This window comes from Physeter macrocephalus, chromosome 6 (genome assembly GCF_002837175.3).
Source record: "Physeter macrocephalus isolate SW-GA chromosome 6, ASM283717v5, whole genome shotgun sequence".
Classification (NCBI taxonomy): domain Eukaryota; kingdom Metazoa; phylum Chordata; class Mammalia; order Artiodactyla; family Physeteridae; genus Physeter; species Physeter macrocephalus.
In genome coordinates this window covers 2,605,398-2,628,552 of record NC_041219.1, presented here as the reverse complement: position 1 = coordinate 2,628,552, position 23,155 = coordinate 2,605,398, and the positions used below count along the sequence as shown (strand labels likewise).

At 37.9% G+C, this 23,155-nt stretch overlaps 1 protein-coding gene across 1 annotated transcript; it reads left to right on the top strand.

Moving 5' to 3' along the window:
• The first annotated feature begins 1,554 nt into the window (after nt 1–1,554).
• Nucleotides 1,555–22,557, top strand: TMBIM4 (transmembrane BAX inhibitor motif containing 4). Its single transcript, XM_007126268.4, has 7 exons — nt 1,555–1,728; nt 10,439–10,547; nt 12,163–12,268; nt 13,519–13,552; nt 15,888–16,005; nt 20,218–20,263; nt 20,800–22,557. Exons 1-7 carry the CDS (start codon nt 1,632–1,634, stop codon nt 21,004–21,006), a joined length of 717 nt encoding a protein of 238 aa, XP_007126330.1. The 5' UTR covers nt 1,555–1,631; the 3' UTR covers nt 21,007–22,557.
• Nucleotides 22,558–23,155: the final 598 nt, after the last annotated feature.

Sequence of the window (23,155 nt, the reverse complement as noted above, 5' to 3'; positions counted from 1 at the left end):
AAAAGCCGGAGCGCAGCAACAAAGACTCAACACAGCCAAAAATAAAAAATAAATAAAATATATAAAAATTAAAAAAAAAAGCAAAAGAGTATGACATTAAAAAACAAAAAAGATGGTGAGTTCCCAATCCAACTCTGGTTAGTTCTATATAATAAATCCTATTATGATGAGTAATGTGTTTTTGAAATGCCTGTAAAATCATAAAAGGTAAGTTTTTTTTGCTTGTCTTTATGGAAATGAGGTTAGTTCTTTTTTTTCGTTTTATTTATTTTATTTATTTTTGGCTGCATTGCTGTGTGTGGGTTTTCTTCTAGTTGTGGTGAGTGGGGGCTACTCTTCTCTGAGGTGCGTGGGCTTCTCATTGCAGTGGCTTCTCTTGTTGTGGAGCACGGGCTCTAGGCACGCGGGCTTCAGTATTTGTGGCATGCGGGCTCAGTAGTTGTGGCTCACGGGTTCTAGAGCGCAGGCTCAGTAGTTGTGGCGCACGGGCTTAGTTGCTCTGCAGCATGTGGGATCTTCCCGGAGCAGGGCTCGAACCTGTGTCCCCTGCATTGGCAGGCGGATTCTTAACCACTGCACCACCAGGGAAGCCCTGAGTTTAGTTCTTTAGCCAAAGCTTCCAATAACATCAGGTTTAAGGATTTCGTTTCAGAATAGACCGTTCCACCGCTATTCTGAGTTCTACTTGCTGAGTCTTTTCAGTGTTATGGTTAAAGTGAGGTTGGCAAATATGGGTGTATCAAAGTAAATGCGTCATAAAAATTCCAAGGGATCCTGGGATTATATTACTCTGTGTATATCTACACCTCATCTTTGTACTGGAATGACAACAATACCATGAATATTCACTGTGATCCATCGTGTTTGCCACCATCATTTCTTTTATTAGTACAGCAACATCCCTTCTTCCCAGGCTGTGGTCATGACTCTACAATTTATTCTACATTTGGCAGACAGTGATCTGGCCTTTATCTATTCAGCCTCATACTTTGCCATCTGTGCCCTACTCAAACTGAGCTTTGCTGCCTGCTCCCTGCTCCCCGCCGCTTTGCAGATGTTGGTCCCTTGAGAACCTACCTACATCACTCCACTCTTCCCTGGTTGGCTCCGACTTGTCTTCCAGGATTAAGCATTATCTCATTAAGAAAGCCTGGTTTATAGAAAGTGCTCAGTAATTTTAGGGATTGTTATTATTAAAAATAGTGTAAATAAAATCAGCTATACTGCAATAAAAATAATTAAAAGTGTCTCCCTAATGTGATTATTGACAGAGTATATGAATGAGATGGGTATTTGTTGAAAGGAAGGATGAATGGGACTTCGCTTTTATCACTTTTAGCAACTCTCCAGGTCTGAAGGTTTAAGAAGCTTGTGGAGGAAAATCTGAGAAAACCTTCACTTCAGATGACGCCGAGAATGTAACTCGTTTTCTCTCCCACCTTCATCTGAAGCCATCTCCTTGTTCTCAGCGTAACTGAAGTTTTGAGGCAAGATCATCGATTAGTTGGGGCTTGGCTCGGCCGCAGCCGCTCGGCTAGTTGGGGCTGGATCGCTTCCTCCGGAAGTGGCTTGGAGGACGTTGTGCGGGCGTTGTCTCAGGTCGGAAAGGTGGCTGGGTGTGTGTTTCGAACATGGCGGACCCTGACTCCCGCTACCCCTGCTCCTCCATCGAGGACGACTTCAACTATGGCAGCTGCGTGGCCTCCGCCAACGTGCACATCCGAATGGGTACGTCGCCGGGCCCGTCCCGGCCGCCGGCCTCTGAGGCGAGCATCCTCACCGGCCGGGCTCGGAGGAGAGCGCCGGTGTCCTGGGGTTCAGAGGGCAGCCTTCCTTTCTCCTGCCGGCCCCGCTGGCTCGGAGGAAGAGCGTTCTCTCTCCGCAGGGGCTCAGAGGGAGAGGAGGTGGTCCCCCAGCTGTGCGCTCAGAAACCTGAACCCATCGTGCCTTAAACCCTGTCTTCGGTGGAGAAGGGGACAGTTGAAAACCTCAGTAGCCTGAATTTGGCATCTTTCAGTTAAGAGAAACCTAGGGTTATTTTTTCGGTTAAAATAAGTTTATTATGTTATCAGCGTGACGTACACGTGAATGGAGTTATCTGCTTGGATGTTTTTGGTTTAGGGGGTGTGAACTTGTTTCCAGGTTCCATGTCCTTGTCTTCTTTGCTGGATTGTAAGAACTGTGAGGGCAGGGACCGTATCTATCTCGTTTACTGTTTTCTCTCTGCAGAACCTAAAACTGAACATAGGTGTGAGTATTATTGAGGCACTTGCTGGAAATGGAAGTTTCCTAGGTCAATCAAAATGCCATGTTAGTTATAAGTTATTATGTAATATCCAGCGGGTAGAAATTATTTTGAATTTAAAATGCTCAGCTTCATGTAAGTGGAATTCATTGTCCGCCTTAGTTCAGCCAATTGATCACAGAAGCTGCAGCAGATTTTCATCCTATCCGGCAGCTGTAACTTGTTCTGGGAGAGGACTTATGAAGCGCTCATGCGCTAAGAAATCTTGATCTGTATTTCTGGAAGTGAATTTTGGAACTATTTTGGCAATAGAACTCAGTTTTTTTTCATAAGAAAATTTTTTTAATTGTGGTAAAATACATGCAACATTAAAAATTTACCATCTTAACCATTTTTAAGTGTACAGTTCAGTGTGTAGTATTAAATATATTCACATTGTTCTGCAACTAATCACCAGAACTTTTTCATCTTGCAAAACTGAAACTCTGTACCCATCAAACAACTTGCCACTTTCCCCTCTCCCAAGCCCCACCACTCTACTTTTTTGTTTTATGAATTTGACCACTCTAGATAACTTCATATAAGTGGAATCATCAGTATTTGTCTTTTTGTGACTAGTATATTTCAATTAGCATATTTTCAGGGTGTGTTCATTTTATAGCATGTGTCAGAGTTTCCTTTTTAAGGCTGAATAATTTTCCATTGTATTATTTGCATATCAGGAAAATACAATTTTCCATTGTATTACTTCTATTATTGCACCCTCACCAACACTGAGATCATCAAACTTTTTAGTATCTGGCAATCTGGTAGATCAGGGGTTGGCAAATATTTTCTACAAAGGGCCAAATGGTAAATATTTTCAGCTTTGTGGGTTCTAAGGACACTGTGGCACAGCTCTGCCATCGTGGTGCAAGAGCAGCTATAGAGGACACACACATGACAGTGTGACTGTGCCCAGTAACGTCTACAAAGTCAGGTGATGTGCTGGGTTTGCCCCTTAGCTGTAGTTTACTGACTCTTGTTGTGGGTAAAACATGTTATCTTGTTTTAATCTACATTTCTTTAGCTAGGTGAGTGAAGGTGAGCGTTTTTCTTTGTTTACGCAACTTTATTGGGCTCACTACCAATATTAGGGATATAACAGTAACCAGATAATGTTTCAGTTCTCTAGAGTTGTTATTTGGGTGGAGGAGTAGGGGAGATAGACCCTAAAGAGTCAAGCAAACAGATAGACTACTAACAGTGATAAGTTCTCTGAAGAAAAGAAACAGTGATGGAGTAGACACTAGGGTCTAGAATAGCAGCAATTTTAGTTCAGGAATGGCCAGGAAAAGAACTCTTAAAGGAGATGGCAGTTGTGTTGTATTGGAAGGAGCTAGCCAGGTGTATTAGCTATTGCTTTATTAAAAATTACCCCAGGGCTTCCCTGGTGGCGCAGCGGTTGCGCGTCCGCCTGCCGATGCAGGGGAACCGGGTTCGCGCCCCGGTCTGGGAGGATCCCACATGCCGCGGAGCGGCTGGGCCCGTGAGCCATGGCCGCTGAGCCTGCGCGTCCGGAGCCTGTCCTCCGCAACGGGAGAGGCCACAGCAGAGGGAGGCCCTCATACCACAAAAAAAAAAAAAAAAAAAAAAATTACCCCAAATTTTAGATGCTTAAAACAACACATAGTTATTACCTCACACAGTTTCTGAGAGTCAAGAATCTGGGAGAGGTTTAGCTAGGTGGCTCTGGCGCAGGATGTCTCATGAGAGTCCACTCAAGATGTGGGCTGGGACTGCAATCAGCTAAGGCTTGACTGGTCTGGAGGATCTGCTTCTCGGAAACCTCATTCATGCAGATGTTGACAGAGGGCTTAGTTCTTTGCCACATGACATTTCCATAGGCTGCATGAGTGTCATGGGCATGGTGGCTGGCTTCCTCAAGAGCAAGCAATCCATGAGAGACGATCAAGGAAGCTACAGTGTCTTTTATGACCTAGTCATGGCAGTCCCACACACCATCACATCTTCCTTATTGTATTTATTAGAAGCAAGTTCCTAAGTCCAGTCCACATTCAAGGGGAGGGTATTTAGGCTGCACCTTTTGAAGATGTGTCAGAGAACTTACAGGCATATTTATTTCCCTCTGGCTACAAATTATTTTTCTTTCTTCCACATGCAAGCTAAGACCCTCCAAAAGTCTTATCTTGTTATAACATCAGCTCAAAGTTCAGAATCTTGTCATCTAAAGGTATGGATGAGGCTCCTTGGCTATGGTTCCTTAAGTATAGCTCCTCTGAGTACACTTCCTCTCAGACTCTGTGGAACTAAAGAATTTTTTAATTACCTGTATCCACACACCCAACATCCAAAGGTAAGACAATAATAATTTTGTGGTATTTTTGCCAATAAAATTCTTCAAAAAACTTTGTGGGTCCCCTGTGATTCTTACTGAGGTTCACTCCATTAGATAAAAGCCACACCCAAATGTCTTAGAGTGAGTTTTGGTTTTGACTGATGAGTGACTATTTCCTCAAGCCTCTCAGAAGCCCTATTGTTTGAATGATTTTTTCTGAGGTACAGTGTTGGATATTTGTGAGGTTCGTTTTGTTTTCTTTTTGGCCGCTCCACGCGGCGTGCAGGATCTTAGTACCCTGACCAGGGCTGGAACTCATGCCCCCTGCAGTGGAAGCGCAGAGTCTTAACCACTGGACTGCCAGGGAAGTCCCTTTGTGAGGTTCTAACAAAGGATTTTTTTGTGTGTGTGTGTGGTACGCGGGCCTCTCACTGTTGTGGCCTCTCCAGTTGCGGAGCACAGACTCCAGACGCGCAGGCTCAGCGGCCATGGCTCACGGGCCCAGCCGCTCCGCGGCATGTGGCATCCTCCCAGATCGGGCCACGAACCTGTGTACCCTGCATCGACAGGCGGACTCTCAACCACTGCGCCACCACGGAAACCCCTAACAAAGGATTTTATAATCACATGCTGTGTCATCTCTTGCATTTTAGTATGAGCAGCAAGAAGGCAGCAAGTGCATGCTCTGTCTGGAAATCTCCTTACTTTGATCACCACTTCATTAGGCACATCTTCTACTTTCCATGTTTCCACAGGTGACAGTGTTGCTAAATTTTTTGCCAGTACATAACAAGGATTCTGTTTCCTCCAGTTTCCATAAGATTTTCCTCTCTTTAAGTCCTTACCCACAGCCTCCGTAAAGGCGTCATCCTTCTATAGTTTCTTCAAGGCTCTTTGAGCTTTTACCTCAAAGACCTACCCACTTCTACCCACTACCTGGTTCCAAAGCCTCTTCCATATTTTAGGGTTTTGGTACAGCAGCATCCCACTTCCAGGTACCAAAATCTGTATTAGTCTTTATTGCTGTGTAACAGATTACCACAAAACTTAGTGGCTTGAATAACTTTATTATCAGTTTCTAAGAGCCAGGTAGCTGAGAGATTCTAGCTCAGGATTTGTCATAGGTGTAATCAGGATGCTGGCTGAGGCTGCAGTCATCTGAAGTCCTGACTGGTGGTGCAGGATACGCTTGCAGGAAGGCACACTCACATCACTATTAGCAGAAGGCTTCAGTTTCTCACTGGCTGTTGGCAGGAGACCTCACTTTCTCATGGATCTTTCCAGAGGGCTGCTTGAGATTTCTCACAGCATTGGCAGCTGGCTTCTCCTACAGTGTTCATTCTCAGTGGGGACAGTATTGCCTCCAAGAGGGTGAAAATTGGTTCCTGAGGTGGAGAGCAAAAAATCTCAGGTATTTCAATGGCTTGTAGCCTTCCAAAGAGTTGTGATACATAAACACATGTACAGTATATTTGTGGCATTAAATTTTTTTTTTTAATTTGGCTACGCCACGTGGCTTTTGGGATCCTAGTTCCCCAACCAGGGATTGAACCTGGGCCCTCAGCAGTGAAAGTGTGGAGTCCTCACCACTGGACTGCCAGGGAAGTCCCTGTGGCATTAAAATTTTATTGGAGGGCTATTAGGATAAAAACGTTCAGAAGGCTTCTTAGATGGGCAATGACAAAAAAAGGTTGATAACACTGCTCTAGAGCAAGTAGGTAGCCATATTGCCTTAAAATTTTTTTTTATTGAGGTATAGTTGACAGGTGTTGCCTTTTATGACTTAGAAATAATACAGACTGCCACTTCTGCCTTATTCTTTTTGTTAGAAGTGAGTCACTTGAAGGGAGTGTCAAAAGTTAAACCATCATTTCATGTAAAGAATGATAAGGGCATTTCAGGCAGAGGAAACAGCAAGGGCAAAGGCCCAGAAGCAGGAAGGATTTGGCATGTTTGGGGAACAGAAAGGTGGCTAGTGAGGGTAATGCATGGTGAGGAAAAGGAAGAGTAGTATGAGATGAGGTTAGAGAGGTTCCATATCATGTAGGGCCTGTAGGCCCCATAAAATCTTCAAAATTTTTTTCTAAGTTTAAGGGAAACCGTTAAAAGTAGTTAAGCAGGGAGTCATGTGATATGGCTTACTTTACAAAAAGATTGCTGACAGCTGTGGAGAATGGTTGGGACTACAGGTGGGACCAGTGAAAGCGTAGAGACCAATTAGAAGGCTGCTGTAATAGTCCAGGTGAGAGATCATAAGACTGACTGGAGAGGCTGCAGAGGAGACCAAAGAGGTGGTAGACTTTGCAGGTGGAAGCTATGGTAGTTGTTGATGGATTGGGAAAAGGGAGGGGAATGAGAGATGACTCCTACGTTTTTGGCTTGGGGGATGTTGGTGCTGGTTACAGATTGGGTAGAAATGAAGAGTTCCTGGTTTAGCCTGTTAAGTTTGAGTAGAAAGGAGAGAAGTAGAAGGGGAGAAATTAGGACTCACAAAAAAAAAAAAAAAAAAAAGAAAGAAAGAAATTGAAAGATTGCTGTTAGGCTTGTTTTCTTTTCATATCAGATCTTTTATTTTTCCCTGTGAGCTGTGTATGTATATCTTTTGCCACTTTTTATGTTAGTTATTCAAAATGGGTGTCAGGTGTTACTTTTTGTGAGATTTAAGTTCTCATTTTTAAAGAGTATAGAAAAGCTGTGATCTACAGTATCTGCATAAGGATTATTTTTATGATGAATTTATTGGCTTAGCATAGGTTTCATTTTTTTTTTGATTTATTTTTGGCTGCGTTGGGTCTTCGTTGCTGCATGCGGGCTTTCTCTAGTTGCGGCGAGCGGGGGCTACTCTTCGTTGTGGTGCGCGGGCTTCTCGTTGCAGTGGCTTCTCTTGTTGTGGAGCACGGGCTCTAGGTGCATGGGCTTCAGTAGTTATGGCTCGTGGGCTCTAGAGCGCAGGCTCAGTAGTTGTGGCTCGCGGGCCCTAGAGCGTGAGCTCAGTAGTTGTGGCACACGGGCTTAGTTTGCTCTGCGGCATGTGGGATCTTCTCGGACCAGGGCTTGAACCCGTGTCCCCTGCATTGGAAGGCGGATTCTTAACCACTGCACCACCAGCGAAGCCCCCTGCATAGGTTTCTTTAAAATGTTTTTCTATTACAAAAGTAATAAATATTTATTGGTGATATATTAAAAAAACACAGATTAGCAAAGAACTGAACGTGGAATTTATTTTTGGCTGCGTTGGGTCTTCGTTGCTGCATGCGGGCTTTCTCTAGTTGCGGCGAGCGGGGGCTACTCTTCGTTGTGGTGCGCGGGCTTCTCGTTGCAGTGGCTTCTCTTGTTGTGGAGCACGGGCTCTAGGTGCATGGGCTTCAGTAGTTATGGCTCGTGGGCTCTAGAGCGCAGGCTCAGTAGTTGTGGCTCGCGGGCCCTAGAGCGTGAGCTCAGTAGTTGTGGCACACGGGCTTAGTTTGCTCTGCGGCATGTGGGATCTTCTCGGACCAGGGCTTGAACCCGTGTCCCCTGCATTGGAAGGCGGATTCTTAACCACTGCACCACCAGCGAAGCCCCCTGCATAGGTTTCTTTAAAATGTTTTTCTATTACAAAAGTAATAAATATTTATTGGTGATATATTAAAAAAACACAGATTAGCAAAGAACTGAACGTGGAAATCACCCTCAGTCATACTGCCCAAAGAAAACCATTATTAACACCTTCACTTGTATTCTTCCAGTCTTTTATCACATATGTACTTGTGCACACACACATATACAAATAAACATTAAACACCCTGTTTTGACTGTAGAACAGGTCCATAAAATGTTAAGGATTAACACTGACTTTCACTGCTTAACTGAGAATATATATTATGTGCAGTGGGTTTGAGTTACATAAGGTACATTGTAGGGTATCAAAAGTAAAGAATATGATTTTTTTACAGTCCAGAAAATCCCTTGGGGGAATAATGGTTTGACCTTTGGTTTAGAATTAAATATGCGGAAACATAGCCCAAATAACATTGTCTATGGCAGATTCTTTGCTTTTGTGAAAAAGGCAGAAACGACTTCCCAAAGCTTGCAGACATCAGGGCCTTTTTAAGAAAGTAAGTTGTAGATCAGTTGTGGAGATGAACACTATTTATCTCCTTTTTGTTCAAGATTACCTCTGCCTAGGCCAAAGTAGGACTGATTCTCACTGTGACGGTGAGTCACTGGTTACGATATACGTTCATTAAAACCTGTTTAAGTCATGAGGAAAAACTCACTGTATGTTTTGGAAAGGGTGCCAGAAGGAAACACTGATTAAGATTTAATTGCGGGGCCTTTAAGAATTAAATCTTTAGTATTTATGAAAATTCCCTTATTCTTATAAAATATTTATTTTATTACTCAATATTTGGCAGACATGCCATCAAAGCACTTCATCATTCCTTGAGGAACCAGGTCTTTGGTAGGAATTTTTTTTCAAAGAGAACATTTATCATAATCGCCTTGTCATGAGAGTCAAGAGACAATATCACATCTTTTGTTGGGTAAAAGTCATTCAGTAGTGTTTTTCTTGCCTAAGAACAATACTCTATAGAAGTTATGTGGATCCATTCTTGTTTCAGAATAAGACCTTTTCCCTGACTGGCAAGATTCACTTTTCATTAATTCAATATAAGTTTATTTAAAAGCAAATAAAATTTAATGAGTATTTATTCTGTGCCAACTCCTTGGCTGGGTGCTAGGAGTATAAAAATGAATATTATTATCCTATTATTAGGGAGCTTTTTAGTCTTTATAGTCTAATAGTGAAAGACAAGTAGACTTATCACTATAAAATAAAGTGACTAGAAGTATATTTAGGGTCCCTTGGGAACATGAGGAGGAACATTAATTCAGACTGGGGAACTGAGAAAGGCTGAATTTTTTTTTTTTTTTTTTACATTTATTTATTTATTTGTTTGGCTGCGTCGGGTCTTAGTTGCAGCCTGCGGGATCTTTTAGTTGTGGCATGCAGGTTCTTAATTGTGGCATGCCAGATCTAGTTCCCTGACCAGGGATCGAACCCAGGCCCCCCGCAGTGGAAGTGCCGAGTCTTAACCAATGGACCGCTAGGGAAGTCCCGAGAAAGGGTGAATCTTGAAAGATGATTAGCAGTTTGTTAAGGAGAGATGAGAACTGTTGTTAATGTTTTATTTCTTAAGCTGGTGGTGAGTTGGGTGTTCACTGTATCATTTATGTCATCTGTAGCTCAGAAGACGTTAATAAGTATTTTTAGATCATTAGGCCTTGGAGTTGATATATGGATGTTGGTAATATGTTGAAAGTAAGAATTTCTTATATAGAAACTAGAGGTAAAGGTACTAGAAGTGAGAAATAAAAATAGGTGAGTGAAAGTAAGTTTAAATATTGTTTGCCTTTTATGGAGAATTTCATTTTGGGGAAACATTTGTATTGCTTGGAAATTAAGATTTCTTTTTAAATTTTATATCTAACCATATGCTTTCTATTCCTGCTTTTCAGTTTGAACATAGCTTCGTTCTTTAAAATGTTCTTTTTAATCTTTTGCTTTGTTGTATGTTTTACAAATATGCATTTAATGTTTTCTTTTTATTTTGATGAAAACATTTGTATTCTGGCCCATTAACTTAATTTTTTTTAAGCTCACGCTTCCTGGAGGATAGTTATCACTTAAAATATTTTATTTTGGGGGGAGGCGTTTTTGTTTTTAGTTTTAGTTACAGATTGCGTTATTTGGATTAAGATTTAAAAAAGAATTCATATAACAATTTAATGTTTCTAAAAAGAAATTTGATCTTGCTGTTCTCTGATAAATGCTTAAGAAAATAGTCATGTGTAACTTTTTTCTCTTTCAGCCTTTCTAAGAAAAGTCTACAGCATCCTTTCTCTGCAAGTTCTCTTAACTACAGCAACATCCACGTTTTTTTTATACTTTGATTCTATACGGACATTTGTTCATGAAAGGTAAGGTAATGACATGGTTTTGAATCATTTTCAGCCGTTACATTGCATATCACTGAAAGGACATAATATGAGCAAAGTTAGTTTTTTTTTTTTCTATTAATTTTTAAGGTTAGAACGTAAAAAAGGTTCATTATTAACACTTGTAAATAAGTTTTGATAAGGAAAATGTTCTACAGTATGGTATTTACCTCTAAACTTTTTAGCTTAATTTCATAGGGTTAAATCCTCATCTCCTGGAATAGTATTAAGAATTTTTAACTGTGTATGCAGTTTTTTTAAGTCTTAGTTTTTTGTGTGTTTATTAGACTTATGCCCTGTCCCCAAAGCCCAAGACAGTGCTTGAAAAGTAAAGGTACTTAAAAAAAGTTTAACTTACCTTAGTGTTGGTTCACAACTAGGAAAATTTCACTGAAAAGTTTTCAAAGGAGTTCCATATGATTCATCCCTAATTTGTTTAAGATCTGACCTCCAAAATAATTATTTCCATGGCTAAAAGTAATATAGGTTCTTTATATTAAAGGAAAGGAAAAGTAGAGAATGAATATTTTCTTAGAAGTAGATAATTTCTGTTCTCCCTTTACGAAAGGGGAATCTTGAACTATTAGTTTGCTATTTGGAGTAAAGTTCTTTAATTTCAATTACAGCTATATAGTAAATAACCCTAAAAAAAGTAGTTAGGTATAAAATTGGTTTATTATTTAATAGTTTTTATGTATTGTATTTTAGTTTAAAAAAGCAGTATAGGGCTCCCCTGGTGGCACAGTGGTTGAGAGTCTGCCTGCCGATGCAGGGGACATGGGTTTGTGCCCCGGTCCGGGAAGATCCCACATGCTGCGGAGCTGCTAGGCCCGTGAGCCTTGGCCGCTGAGCCTGCGCGTCTGGAGCCTGTGCTCCGCAACGGGAGAGGCCACAACAGTGAGAGGCCCGCATACCGGAGGAAGGAAAAAAAAAAAAAAAAAAAAAAGGCAGTATGCTAATTGCAAAAATTATTCAAGTATGTTAGAAGTTCATGAAGTAAAAAGGCTAAGTCTTCCCCATTCATTGTGGGGAAGATTCTTCTTTTTTTTTTTTAATTAATTTATTTTTATTTATTTATTTTTGGCTGCGTTGGGTCTTTGTTGCTGCTCACAGACTTTCTCTAGTTGCGACGCATGGGGGCTACTCTTTGTTGCAGTGTGTGGGCTTCTCATTGCAGTGGCTTCTCTTGTGGAGCCTGCAGGCTTCAGTAATTGTGGCACGTGGGCTCAGTAGTTGTGGCTCACAGGCTCTAGAGCACAGGCTCAGTAGTTGTGGTGCACAGGCTTATTGTTCTGAGGCATGTGGGATCTTTCCAGACCAGGGCTCGAACCTGTGTCCCCTGCATTGGCAGGCAGATTCTTAACCACTGCGCCACCAGGGAAGTCCCTGTGGGGAAGATTCTTTGTCTTCCTGCTCCTCCCCATCTCACAGTCCTCAAATTTTCCCCATGGAAAAATAATTTCTTTTGATAGTTTGGTGTAGATCCTTTCAGATTTTTTTTCCCTGTACTTTCACAGATACATAGACAAATTTTATTAAATTGGATAAAACTATAGTATTTTTTAACTTGAGAATGATTTAATTTTTTGTCTTTCAGTCCTGCCTTAATTTTGGTGTGTGCCCTTGGATCTTTGGGTTTGATTTTAGCCTTGACTTTAAACAGACATAAGCATCCCCTTAACCTGTACCTGCTTTTTGGATTTGTGAGTACTTTGACAATATCTGTTCCTTTAACATTTATTCCTGAGTTTTAAATTTATTTATTTAATTGAATGCATATACATATGTTACAGTAACAGAACAAAATTAATGAGTTTTAAAAAAAAATTCAAGGCTTTACCTTTATGATAATCTTCTATCAGATAAAATCTAACTAGAGTAAGCCTATAAAACAAAGATATGTAACTAAGGGGAAAGAGAAGCTAGAGGATGAAGCTCAATATCCCTAACTCTTATTTAGGATATGAGTTTAGCTACTTTTGACATGGCTTAAACAATGACAAAATAACAATGGCTTAAACAAGATGCTTTACTTCTCTTTCATATAAAAATCTGAGTGACTGTTTAGGGAAGTTCTCAGGGGCCCATTCATCTGCTATGGTTCAGACATTTCTAAAGTGTTGCATGGTATAAGATAGCTCACCACCATATCTACATTCTATCCATTTATTTAAAAAAAATGAAAAGAGAAAGGAGAGAGCAAGCCTTTTTGCTTTTTGAAGTTGTATGCCTCTCTGCTCACATTCTGTTGACTAGAATATAGTCTTGTGACCAGATCTAGCTGCAAGGGAGGCTGAAAAATGTAATGATTAATCTGAATAGTTGTGTGTTGAGGCAAAAATTCTGTTACTAAGGAGGAAAGAAAAATGAATATTCAGCGACAGTTTCAAGACTCTGCCACACCAAAGTACTACTTAAATATTTTATTCTTCCTGTGTTTGTTTGTGTGAGGTAGTGAGGTTTTTATAAATGTGCATGTGATTTGCAGTTTCATTTTTATTTACATTATAGTGAGTGAGAAAAATAGAATTTTCCATATTACTTTTAGAATCTTCCTGTTACAGATATGAAAAATCTAGTTGAGTTCAGGAGTAATGGGATCACAGTTAGAATCTAAATATTCTCACAGGAGTTCCCTGGCGATCCAGTGGTTAGGACTTGGCACTTTCACTGCCGTGGCCTGGGTTCAGTCCCTGGTCAGGGAACTAAGATCCTGCAAGCTGTGCTGCACAACCAAAAAAAAAGGAATTCTGAATATTCTCACTTAATACATTGAGGTCTCATTTTCATTATGGTGGGCTTATTATCTGTCCCATATACTTCACAAGGCTGCTCTGAAGCTAAAATGAGATAATGCATATGGAATCACATTGAACTCCTGGAAATTAGAACATGTACATAACATAGTATAAATTTTACATGCATCTGTGTAATTTCAGTTTCTTTTTCTTAGACGCTGTTGGAAGCTCTGACTGTGGCCTTCGTTGGTAAGCCATAATTGTGCTTCCATATGTTACAGTAACTTTTTAATGTGGGTAAATGTTTTGGATAAAAACGTGTTTGGGGCTAAAGCTTACCATCATGGAATGTCATATTAAAAAATATGGCATAGGATGAAGAATTCCTAAAATATAAGCAAAAATTAAATGTTTATATAGTTAACTGAGTTTAGAGGAAGTGGAAAAGAATTAGGAAAACAATAGGAATAAGAACAATATTCATTTTGTTTATCCATTTGTGAAAATAAGACAACCATAGCTAATCTTTTCCCTTATTTAAAGGGAGCTTAGAAGAACTGATAACATGTTTGGAGCCATGTACTTTCATCACATAAGCTCAGTATGTCAAATTGTCTGCATTGAACTGTACTTTAATATTATATCCTCATATTTCATCAAATGGCACTACAAGAAACAGTGTTCATTTCTGTTTTGTATTAAATATATATTTAAAAGGAAATATCTGTTATAGTTACTTGATGTACTCTATGTAATGCCTCAAGTAAAAAGTTTTGTGATTTATTAACAATAAAAATTCTGATTAACTCAGAATGATTAATCTGGCATACTAAAAAGATCAGAATTGACTGTTACTCTCAATAACAGTAAATTGTTGATCCTTATTGTTAATATATTTATCTCTTCCTATTTTTTAATTACTGTTTTTAACTTTTTTATGCCAGTTTTATTGAGTCTATTTTTTGGTAATTCATTTCTTCCTTTTATAAAAGAATCAGAATATAAATAAATAATAATAACAACTAAAAAAAATAGGATTGAAATTTCTCAGCATAGAAAGGAAGTATTATTAATATTTACTTATTAGTGTTATTATCTATTAATGTTACTTACTATTAATGTTATTATCAAGTCCATCTCTGTCGTCTCTGGCTCCCACCATTTGTAAGGGATGTAGGAGAGATTTATTTCAGGGTTATTGGAATCCACCTAATCTTACACTGAAATTTCTAATGAGAAGCAAGAGTGATTTCATGGTTTACCTTTTCTTTGTTCATCTTCCTAACCCTGTAATGGCATAAGTAGAGAAAGTCCAATTAGTTAGCATTTAGGAATAGAAAGAACTGAATAATCCCCCTCAAATTAAAAATTACTTAAATGGTTTTGGGTTCAAAGTACTTAATTTCCTTTAAAGAGGTTATAATTTAGTATTCTGTTAAAATGTTAAGCAGTTGTATTACAATAGCCATAGTAAATCCAGATGGTCATTCTAAAACTTCAGAAGGGAATTCGATATATATTCAGTAAACCCCCAATAATGTACTCCAAGATAATGCAGATTTGGATATAAAGCAATTAGTGGTTGGTTTCTGTTCCCTATGGTGTTGGTAAACGGCAGACAGCCCCAGACAGCCCCAATATTTTTCTTGCCTAGGAATTCCCAGCCAGCCGCAGGACCCAGAACCATCCCTACTGATATATATATATATATATATTTTTTTTTTTTTTTAACTTTTTATTTTATATTGGAGTATAGTTGATTAACAATGTTGTGTTAGTTTCAGGTGGACAACAAAGTGATTCAGTTATACATATACATGTATCTATTCTTTTTCAAATTCTTTTCCCAATTAGGTTGTTATAGAATATCCTATTGATACTTAAGCCAGAGTTGACAGTCACCACTGTCAACTATGGTGATAAACTGCAGTGGGGACAGAAATGGGTGAGAATCGTTTCACCATATCCCCCAAACTCCTAAACCAAGTAGCTGTGTAATATCTCTCTAGTCATTTCTTTAACTTCATAATAACGTGACCCCTTATGCTGTATATTTTGGAGCCTGTTTATTGCATTATGGGTGTGGTTTTACTGTACCAGTATTGAAGACTGAATAAGGAATCTTTCCATACTTGTTTTTATTAGCAAGTAGTACAGGACAAAATAAGGCATTTCTGTTATATGACAGAAAAAAAAAAACCTTTTTTTTTTTTTTACATCCTCCCATACACTAATATTTTTTTTTAAAAAAATTGAAGTATAGTTGATTTATAATATTTTATGAGTTTCAAGTGTACAAAGAAACCAATACTTTTTTTTTTAACATCTTTATTGGGGTATAATTGCTTTACAATGGTGTGTTAGTTTCTGCTTTATAACAAAGTGAATCAGCTATACATATACATATATCCCCATATCTCCTCCCTCTTGCATCTCCCTCCCACCCTCCCTATCCCACCCCTCTGGGTGGTCACAAAGCACCGAGCTGATCTCCCTGTGCTATGTGGCTGCTTCCCACTAGAAAAAAACTTTTATATTGAGTATGTTTATATGTATTTTAAATCAGTGTTTTGTAATTTTACAGTTACTTTCTATGACGTGTATATTGTTCTGCAAGCTTTTATACTGACTACTGCAGTATTTCTTGGTTTGACTGTATGTACTCTACAATCTAAGAGAGATTTCAGCAAATTTGGAGCAGGGTAAGTTATATATATATCATGGTTATGATAGATAAGTATATTTAGTATTACCTAGTTTTGAGAGAAGTTCTATACTGTTAGCTTTGGATACTTTAAAAATGGAGGGTAATGAGAGGTCATCCCTTTGAGTACTAGGGCCAGGCCCTACTCTCCCAGAGCATGCTAGGAGATGGAAAGTGGCTTTGAGTCTTTTGCTTCCCCCGTATTGAAAGGGAAGTAAATGAGAAAAAATTTAAGCCTTCTAGAGAGGCTAGGCTTGCATGCTTTATAAGTGGTATGAAATTTACCTAAATTATTTAGATCTTTGTCTTAGCATAAATGTTACCATCTACATCTTTGTGGCAAAAGCAAGGTAATTGTGACCCAGAAGTCTGCATGAACTTTAAAATCTTTTTGATCCATCTAAATTAACCTGTATCATTCTTCAAACTAATTAATATAGGGAATGATCCTTTTTATACTAGGATAATGGTACTGTATCGCCCTTACCTTGGTAAAAATGCATAGACTCTTTCCTAAGTTCACAATGGCCTTCTGTTGGCACATAATCACTCAAACATTTTCTGTTCTTTTTCCGGTTACAACACTAAAAATTTACAAGTGGTCTAGTTTTACAAAATTTTCTTTCCTTCCCCTTTTTTTCTGGTAATCCAGATTACCAGAAGTCTCTATGGGGATAAAATATAGTTGGTCAGCCAACACTGACAATTGTGCAGGATGCTTATAGTTGTATTAGAATGGAGTTTGATTTAGGGAGAGGCAACTTTTTTTTTTCCTTTCCTGTCTTATATGTATGTTGGGGGGGATTTTTTAAATGTATTTGTATGTTATATATGATTTATGATGTATATGTAGTTTCTCTCTCTGCTTCTTCTTCCCATCCCAATCTCCATATGCACCCCTTCCTCCCATCCACTCTACTATAGTCTCTAGAACTCCTTATATATCTTCCTTATATTTTAGCCTCTTCAGAATAAATTCTTTCTTCTTCCTTATCTCAGCTGAAACTCGATTCCTCCCTGAGAACACTGTTCTCTAGCTGCTCATTCCCCCCCACCCTATGTTGTTTGGGATGGGGGGGTTAGTATTGAAAACTGTTTCAGTCCCCTAATGCTCCTTTCATTATTCCTCAGCATGCTGGACATTCATTGCTTTAAGGTTTATGCTGTCTGGCTATATGCTTCATACTCTTGCTCATTACTGTTACTCATTCCCTTTTTGGTCAAGCCTCCCTCATGCTTTAAAGATGTTAGCATCAAACTGCATTTTAGGCCCATCCATCACCTTAGCTTCTTGATATCTCTGGACCTCTTCTACTTTGGCAGCTTTCATCTTCCTGCCGTGTCCACATCGTAGACATCACATCGTAGTGATTGTCATCACTAGGGGTTGTTCCGTTGCTGAAATCTTAAATATCAGTGTCTCATTTTCTTCACCTTCTGTCCTCTATTTCTTTCATTTCTTTACTCCCACAACACCTGTCTCCTATGCCTGTTCTTCAGCTACTGCTATTGTTGTAAACCACTCTTCATCTCAGACCTAAGAGTCGCATGTCTTCTACTTAACATCCATGAAATTCTGCCAGACTAACTTACTAGCTTACAAGTAGGTAAAATTTCAGTTGCTTTACAGTTCTTAAATACCACCTTCCCCATACTCCCTGGTGCAGAAGCTTTGGAGTTTCCCTAGGGTTTAAGTATGAAAAAGCAGGTCCTGAGTCCTTTTCAATCCTGAAGGATCTATACGGTGAGGTGGCAAGATACATCAGTCTAACTTAAGTATACCAGATGTATCCAAGAAATTCTGTGGCCATTCCAGCAAGAAAACTGAGAGCTGGAATCTCACTATGCCCTTGATTCACCAGAGTGGATTATAATACTATGTATGTTTAATTTCTGATTTAATTCTGTTGTTAAAGAACATATTTTATATGATTTCAGTCTTTTGGCATTTATTGAGATTCATTTTATGATATCTTGGTAAATGTTCTTTGTGTACTAGAGGAGAATGTATATTTTGCTGTTGTTAGATGAGTGTTTAATAAATGTCAGTTAGGTCAAGTTGCTTGATAGCATTATTCAAGTCTTCTGCAGGCTTACTAATTTTCTGCCTCCTTATTCTATCAGTTAATGTGAAAGTGTTGTTGAAATCTCCAACTACAAGTATGGCTTGGTTTGTTTCTCCTACTAGTTCTGTAAGTTTTGCTTCATGTTATTTGAAGCTTTGTTTTTATATGCATAAATATTCAGGATTGTATGTCCTCTTGATCCCGTTATCATCATGTTATCTCTAGTAATATTCTTGCCCTAAAATCTACTTTGTTAAGATAGCCACCCCAGCTTTCTATTGATTGTGTTAGCATGGTATATCTTTTTCCGTCCTTTTATATTTAGCTTATTTGTGTCTTTAGAGTTAAAATTGTTTTCTCGCAGGTAGCATATGGTTGGATCTTACTTTTTGTCCAATCTGATCATCTCTGCTATTAATTGGCTTGTTTAGACCATTTATATTTAATGTGATTTTTGATATGGTTGGACTTAAGTCTACTCTGTTGCCACTTGTTTTCTTTCTGTTTGTCCTATCTATTCTTTGTTACTTTGTTTCTTTTCTCCTCTTTTTCTTTTGGATTATTTAATTCCATTTATTTCCTTTATTAGTTATTAGCTGTAGTTCTTTTTTTTTTTTTTTTTGCGGTACGCGGGCCTCCCACTGTTGTGGCCTCGCCTGTTGCAGAGCACAGGCTCCGGACGCGCAGGCTCAGCGGCCACGGCTCTCAGGCCCAGCCGCTCCGCGGCATGAGGGATCTTCCCGGACTGGGGCACGAACCCGTGTCCCCTGCATCGGCAGGTGGACTTTCAACCACTGCGCCACCAGGGAAGCCCAGCTGTAGTTCTTTTAAATAGAGGTTGCTTTAGGTTTTACAGTATACATCTTTAAATCATCATAGTCTGCCTTCAAGAATATACCATTTCATGCGCAGTATACTTAGGTTGCTTCTCTTCTACCTTTGTGCTATTGTTGCCATAACTTAGTTCCACATGTTATAAACCTCATGATATATTATTATTATTTTTGCTCTTTCATTTTTAAATCTTTAAGAGATTTAAAATATAGACAAAGCCTTTTATGTTCACCCACATATTTACTGTTTCTGTTGTTCTCCATTTCTTTGTGTACATCCAAATTTCTGTCTAAGGGATTTCCTTTTAACATTTCTTATAGTGCTGGTCTGTTGGTGTCAGCTTTTGTGTGTCTGCAAAAAAATCTTCATTTTACTTCTGTTTTTGAGAGTAATTTTTGCTGGGGCAGAATTCTGGGTTTGGGTTTTTTCTTACTTTCAGTACTCTAGAGATGTCACTGGCTTGTGTAGTTCTGACAAGAAGTCTGCTTTTTTATCTTTGTGCCTCTACATAATATGTCTTTTATCCCCTAGCTACCTTTAACATTTTCTTCATAATTTTCAGTAATCTGATTAACATTTTCAGTAATCTGATTATGATATTCCTTGCTGTGTTTTTCTCACGTTTCTTCTGCTTCTTGGATCTGTCAGTGTAAAGTTTTAATCAAATTTGGAACATTTTTGGCCATTATTTCTTCAAACATTTTTGTGTTCCCCTTCTTTCTCCTCTCTGTTGAGACTCCAACTACATATTTGCTAACCTTCTTGATGTTGTCCCATGGTTCACTGGTGCTCTGTTCACTTTTTTTTCCTAGCCTTTTTTTCTCTGATTCATTCTGGTTAGTGTCTGTTTTCAAGTTCAGTAATCTTCTTCAGTGTCTAAACTGTTGTTAATCCCAATCACTCTAATGGATATGCGTGTTCACAGAATAATTTGTTATTATTTGGTTAAAAAATGCAATTTTGTTTCATTTGTTCATTTATAGATTTTCTAGAAGTTTTATAGCTCTAGAAGAATTAAAATACTTCTAATGATTTTTGGCTTATATCAATATTTATGTTCCAATTGAAAACTTTAAAAATGATACTCTTAACTAGTTTTGTACACCATAAAAACAAATGTTGAATAGATAGCTGTTCTTTCCATTTCTGGGTGTTCTACAGTATTCGTTGTACAGTAAAGAATTCTTACATTTCAATTATTCTATGGCAAATATCAGGATGGATTTATTTCTTCAGAAAATGTTGAATGGGTTTACAAAGTTTTTTGGTTAGGAACAATATTCTAAATTATTAATATTTTGTTTTTATAGACTATTTGCTACTTTGTGGATTTTGTGCTTGTCAGGAATCTTGAGGGTAAGTTATTTTAGGATGGTAACTTGAAATATAAATAATCTCAAAAAGCTATAAGAAGCATCTTATGGTCAGACACTTGGTTATAATTATCTGGGAACATTTGTATGTAGGAATGATTTTAAAATGATATTTTAAAAAATCAAGGTCTTATGCCAGTATTATTGATGGAAAGGAAGATGAATGAACAAATGAGTTAAATTACATAGAAAGAGGCCCTCACTTGTAACTGCTAACCTTCCAATGGCACATGTAATTCTGAATAAGAAATATATTTTAAATTATTTATATTTGGAATGCTACTGTTCAAAGTCAGGTGGGTAATTTAATAAAAGGAGAATATCCATTGGTTCATCCATTCACCCTTTCATACAACAGTAGTGGACCTGCCTTGCCTTCTTCTATTTTTAACATTTGTATTCAAAGTTGTAAGAATTATTAAATACATATGTAGAATATGTAACTTAAGAGCAAGTAACTTAAGTATTCTTAATGCTGTTTTTTAATATAAAATTATTATTTTAATCTCTTGCCTATAGTTATTTTTTTACAGTGAGACAATGGAGTTGGTCTTGGCTGCTGTAGGAGCCCTTCTTTTCTGTGGATTCATCATCTATGACACACACTCCTTGATGCATAGGCTGTCACCTGAAGAGTATGTATTAGCTGCCATCAGCCTCTACTTGGATATCATCAATCTATTCTTGCACCTGTTGCGGGTTTTGGAAGCAGTTAATAAAAAGTGATTGAAAGCAGTATATAGAAACTGATTATTAAGTAATAAAGTTTGAGATATAACTAACTATTAAATACTTTTAAGATTTTATTTGTATGCCATGTACTATATTATAAAGTATAAATCTCCTTTTACTAGATTTTAATCTTATTTAGAAAGGAAAAAGTATAGAAGATAAATTCCAGAGAATTATTCAGTATTATAATAAAATTATATTAAAATGTTAATGACATTTCATTATAAAATGATATATTAAAAATAAAATATTTTTAATTTTGACATAAAGTTTAATTTAATATTATTAGTTTTTTAAAGTATAGGTTACATTTAAAAATTATAGTATACCAGTGACCAATGAAACTTCGGTAAATTCCTGACTGCATTTGTTTGCTAGGGTGTCATAACAAAGTACCAAAGCACCAAAGACTACGTGGCTTAAACAGAAATTTATTTTATTACAGTTTTGGAGGTTAGAAGTCTGAGGTCAAGGTGTCAGCAGGGTTGGTTTCTTCTGAGGTCTCTCTCGGCCAGTAGATGGTCATCTCCATCTTCACGTGGACTTCTCTCTGTACTTGTCTGTGTCCAAATTTCCTCTTCTTATAAGGACACCAGTCATATTGGATTAGGGCCCATCCTAATGACCTCATTTTACTTTAATTACCTCTTTATAAAGATTCTATCTCCAAATACAGTCACATTCTGAGGTACTAGGAGTTAGGACTTTGCAGTGCTCCTAATGTTTGTGTCCCCCCAAATAATTTGTTGAAACCGAATGCCCACTTGTGATGGTATGAGGAGGTAGGGCTTTTGGGATGTGCTTATTAGGTCATGAGGGTGGAGTTTTCATGAATGGGATTAGTGCTCTTATAAAAGAGACCCCACAGAGATCCCTTACTCTTTCTGCCACATGAGGTGACAGCGAAAAGACACAGTCTATGAACCAGGAAGAGGGCCTTTAAACTAGACACCGAATATGGCTGCTAAACTTCCCAGCCTCTAGAACTGTGAGAAATAAATTTCTGTTGTTTATAAACCACCCAGTCTCTAGTGTTTTGTTTTGGCTGCCCAAACAGACTGAGACAGACTTCGTCATATGAATTTTCAGGGGATACAACTCAGCACATAACACTAAGCATTAAACTATTAAACTGAAATAAATTAGTAGTATATAGATTTAGCCTTTGGTGAGTTTTAGATGTAAATTTGACTCCATCACTATCAATTAATTTTTGAATACCCAGTTGCATAATGCTATACTCAAGTTTAACATAGCATCATAGGTAAGAGAATTTAAATTGGAATCCTTACTAGGCAATTTACTGGTGATGTGACCTTTGGCAAGTTACTTATTCTTTCTTACTTATGTCTTTTACCTTATCTTTATAATGGGAATAATAACACCTACTTTATTGGCTGTTATAAGGATTAAATGAGATGGATATATCATATAAACTAAGTGCTTATTAATGTCAGCTGCTGTTATTAATTAATGTTATTGTTGGTCCAAAGGGAGAATGTACTGAATTGTGACTAGAGACCATATAAATAAGCAAATGCAGATTTGACATCTAAAAAATATAAAACAATACCATTTTTCATCCAGTAAATTATTGTTTGGTTTGGGAAGTGTAGTTTCTTTAATAAAAATTGTGTAGACATGTAATTAATTAATTTTTTTTAATGACAGGTAAACTTAAAAATTTGTCTTTCTGATATGACAAATGTTGTAATTTCTAAGAGTGTAAAGAGAACACAAGACCAAGAAGTTTGACAACCACTGGTGTATTAATTATGTTTTGTAAATCGACCATAGTTATTCATACATTCTTCTGTTAATGAATTTTATATGGTTCCTCCTTTTTTACTGTCACAATCAGTACTGCCATATGTACATCCCTGTGTGTGTCCCAGTGTGCATAGATATGAGAGTTTGCATAGGTAGGGAATATACCTAGGAGCAGAATTGCTGAATAAAAGGGCATATGCAACCTCAATTTTTTACAGCAAGTAAAGGTGAAAATAGCTAGACTCCACAAATAATAAAAAAGGGGAATTAGCAGGGCTTGGACAGAGTGACAGGTAACTGTAAAATGTACCAAGTGCAGCCAGGGAGGTAGGAGGAAAATAGGGAAGAGCAGTATCTGAGAACTGTTTTTATT

What these genes read in the sequence shown, in the direction of transcription:
- TMBIM4 (XM_007126268.4), top strand. Translation starts at nt 1,632, where the DNA reads ATGGCGGACCCTGACTCCCGCTACCCCTGCTCCTCCATCGAGGACGAC. An exon ending in TCTGACTGTGGCCTTCGTTG is followed by an intron (nt 13,553 to 15,887) that starts GTAAGCCATAAT and finishes GTAATTTTACAG; the next exon opens with TTACTTTCTATGACGTGTAT. An exon ending in GCTTGTCAGGAATCTTGAGG is followed by an intron (nt 20,264 to 20,799) that starts GTAAGTTATTTT and finishes TCTTGCCTATAG; the next exon opens with TTATTTTTTTACAGTGAGAC.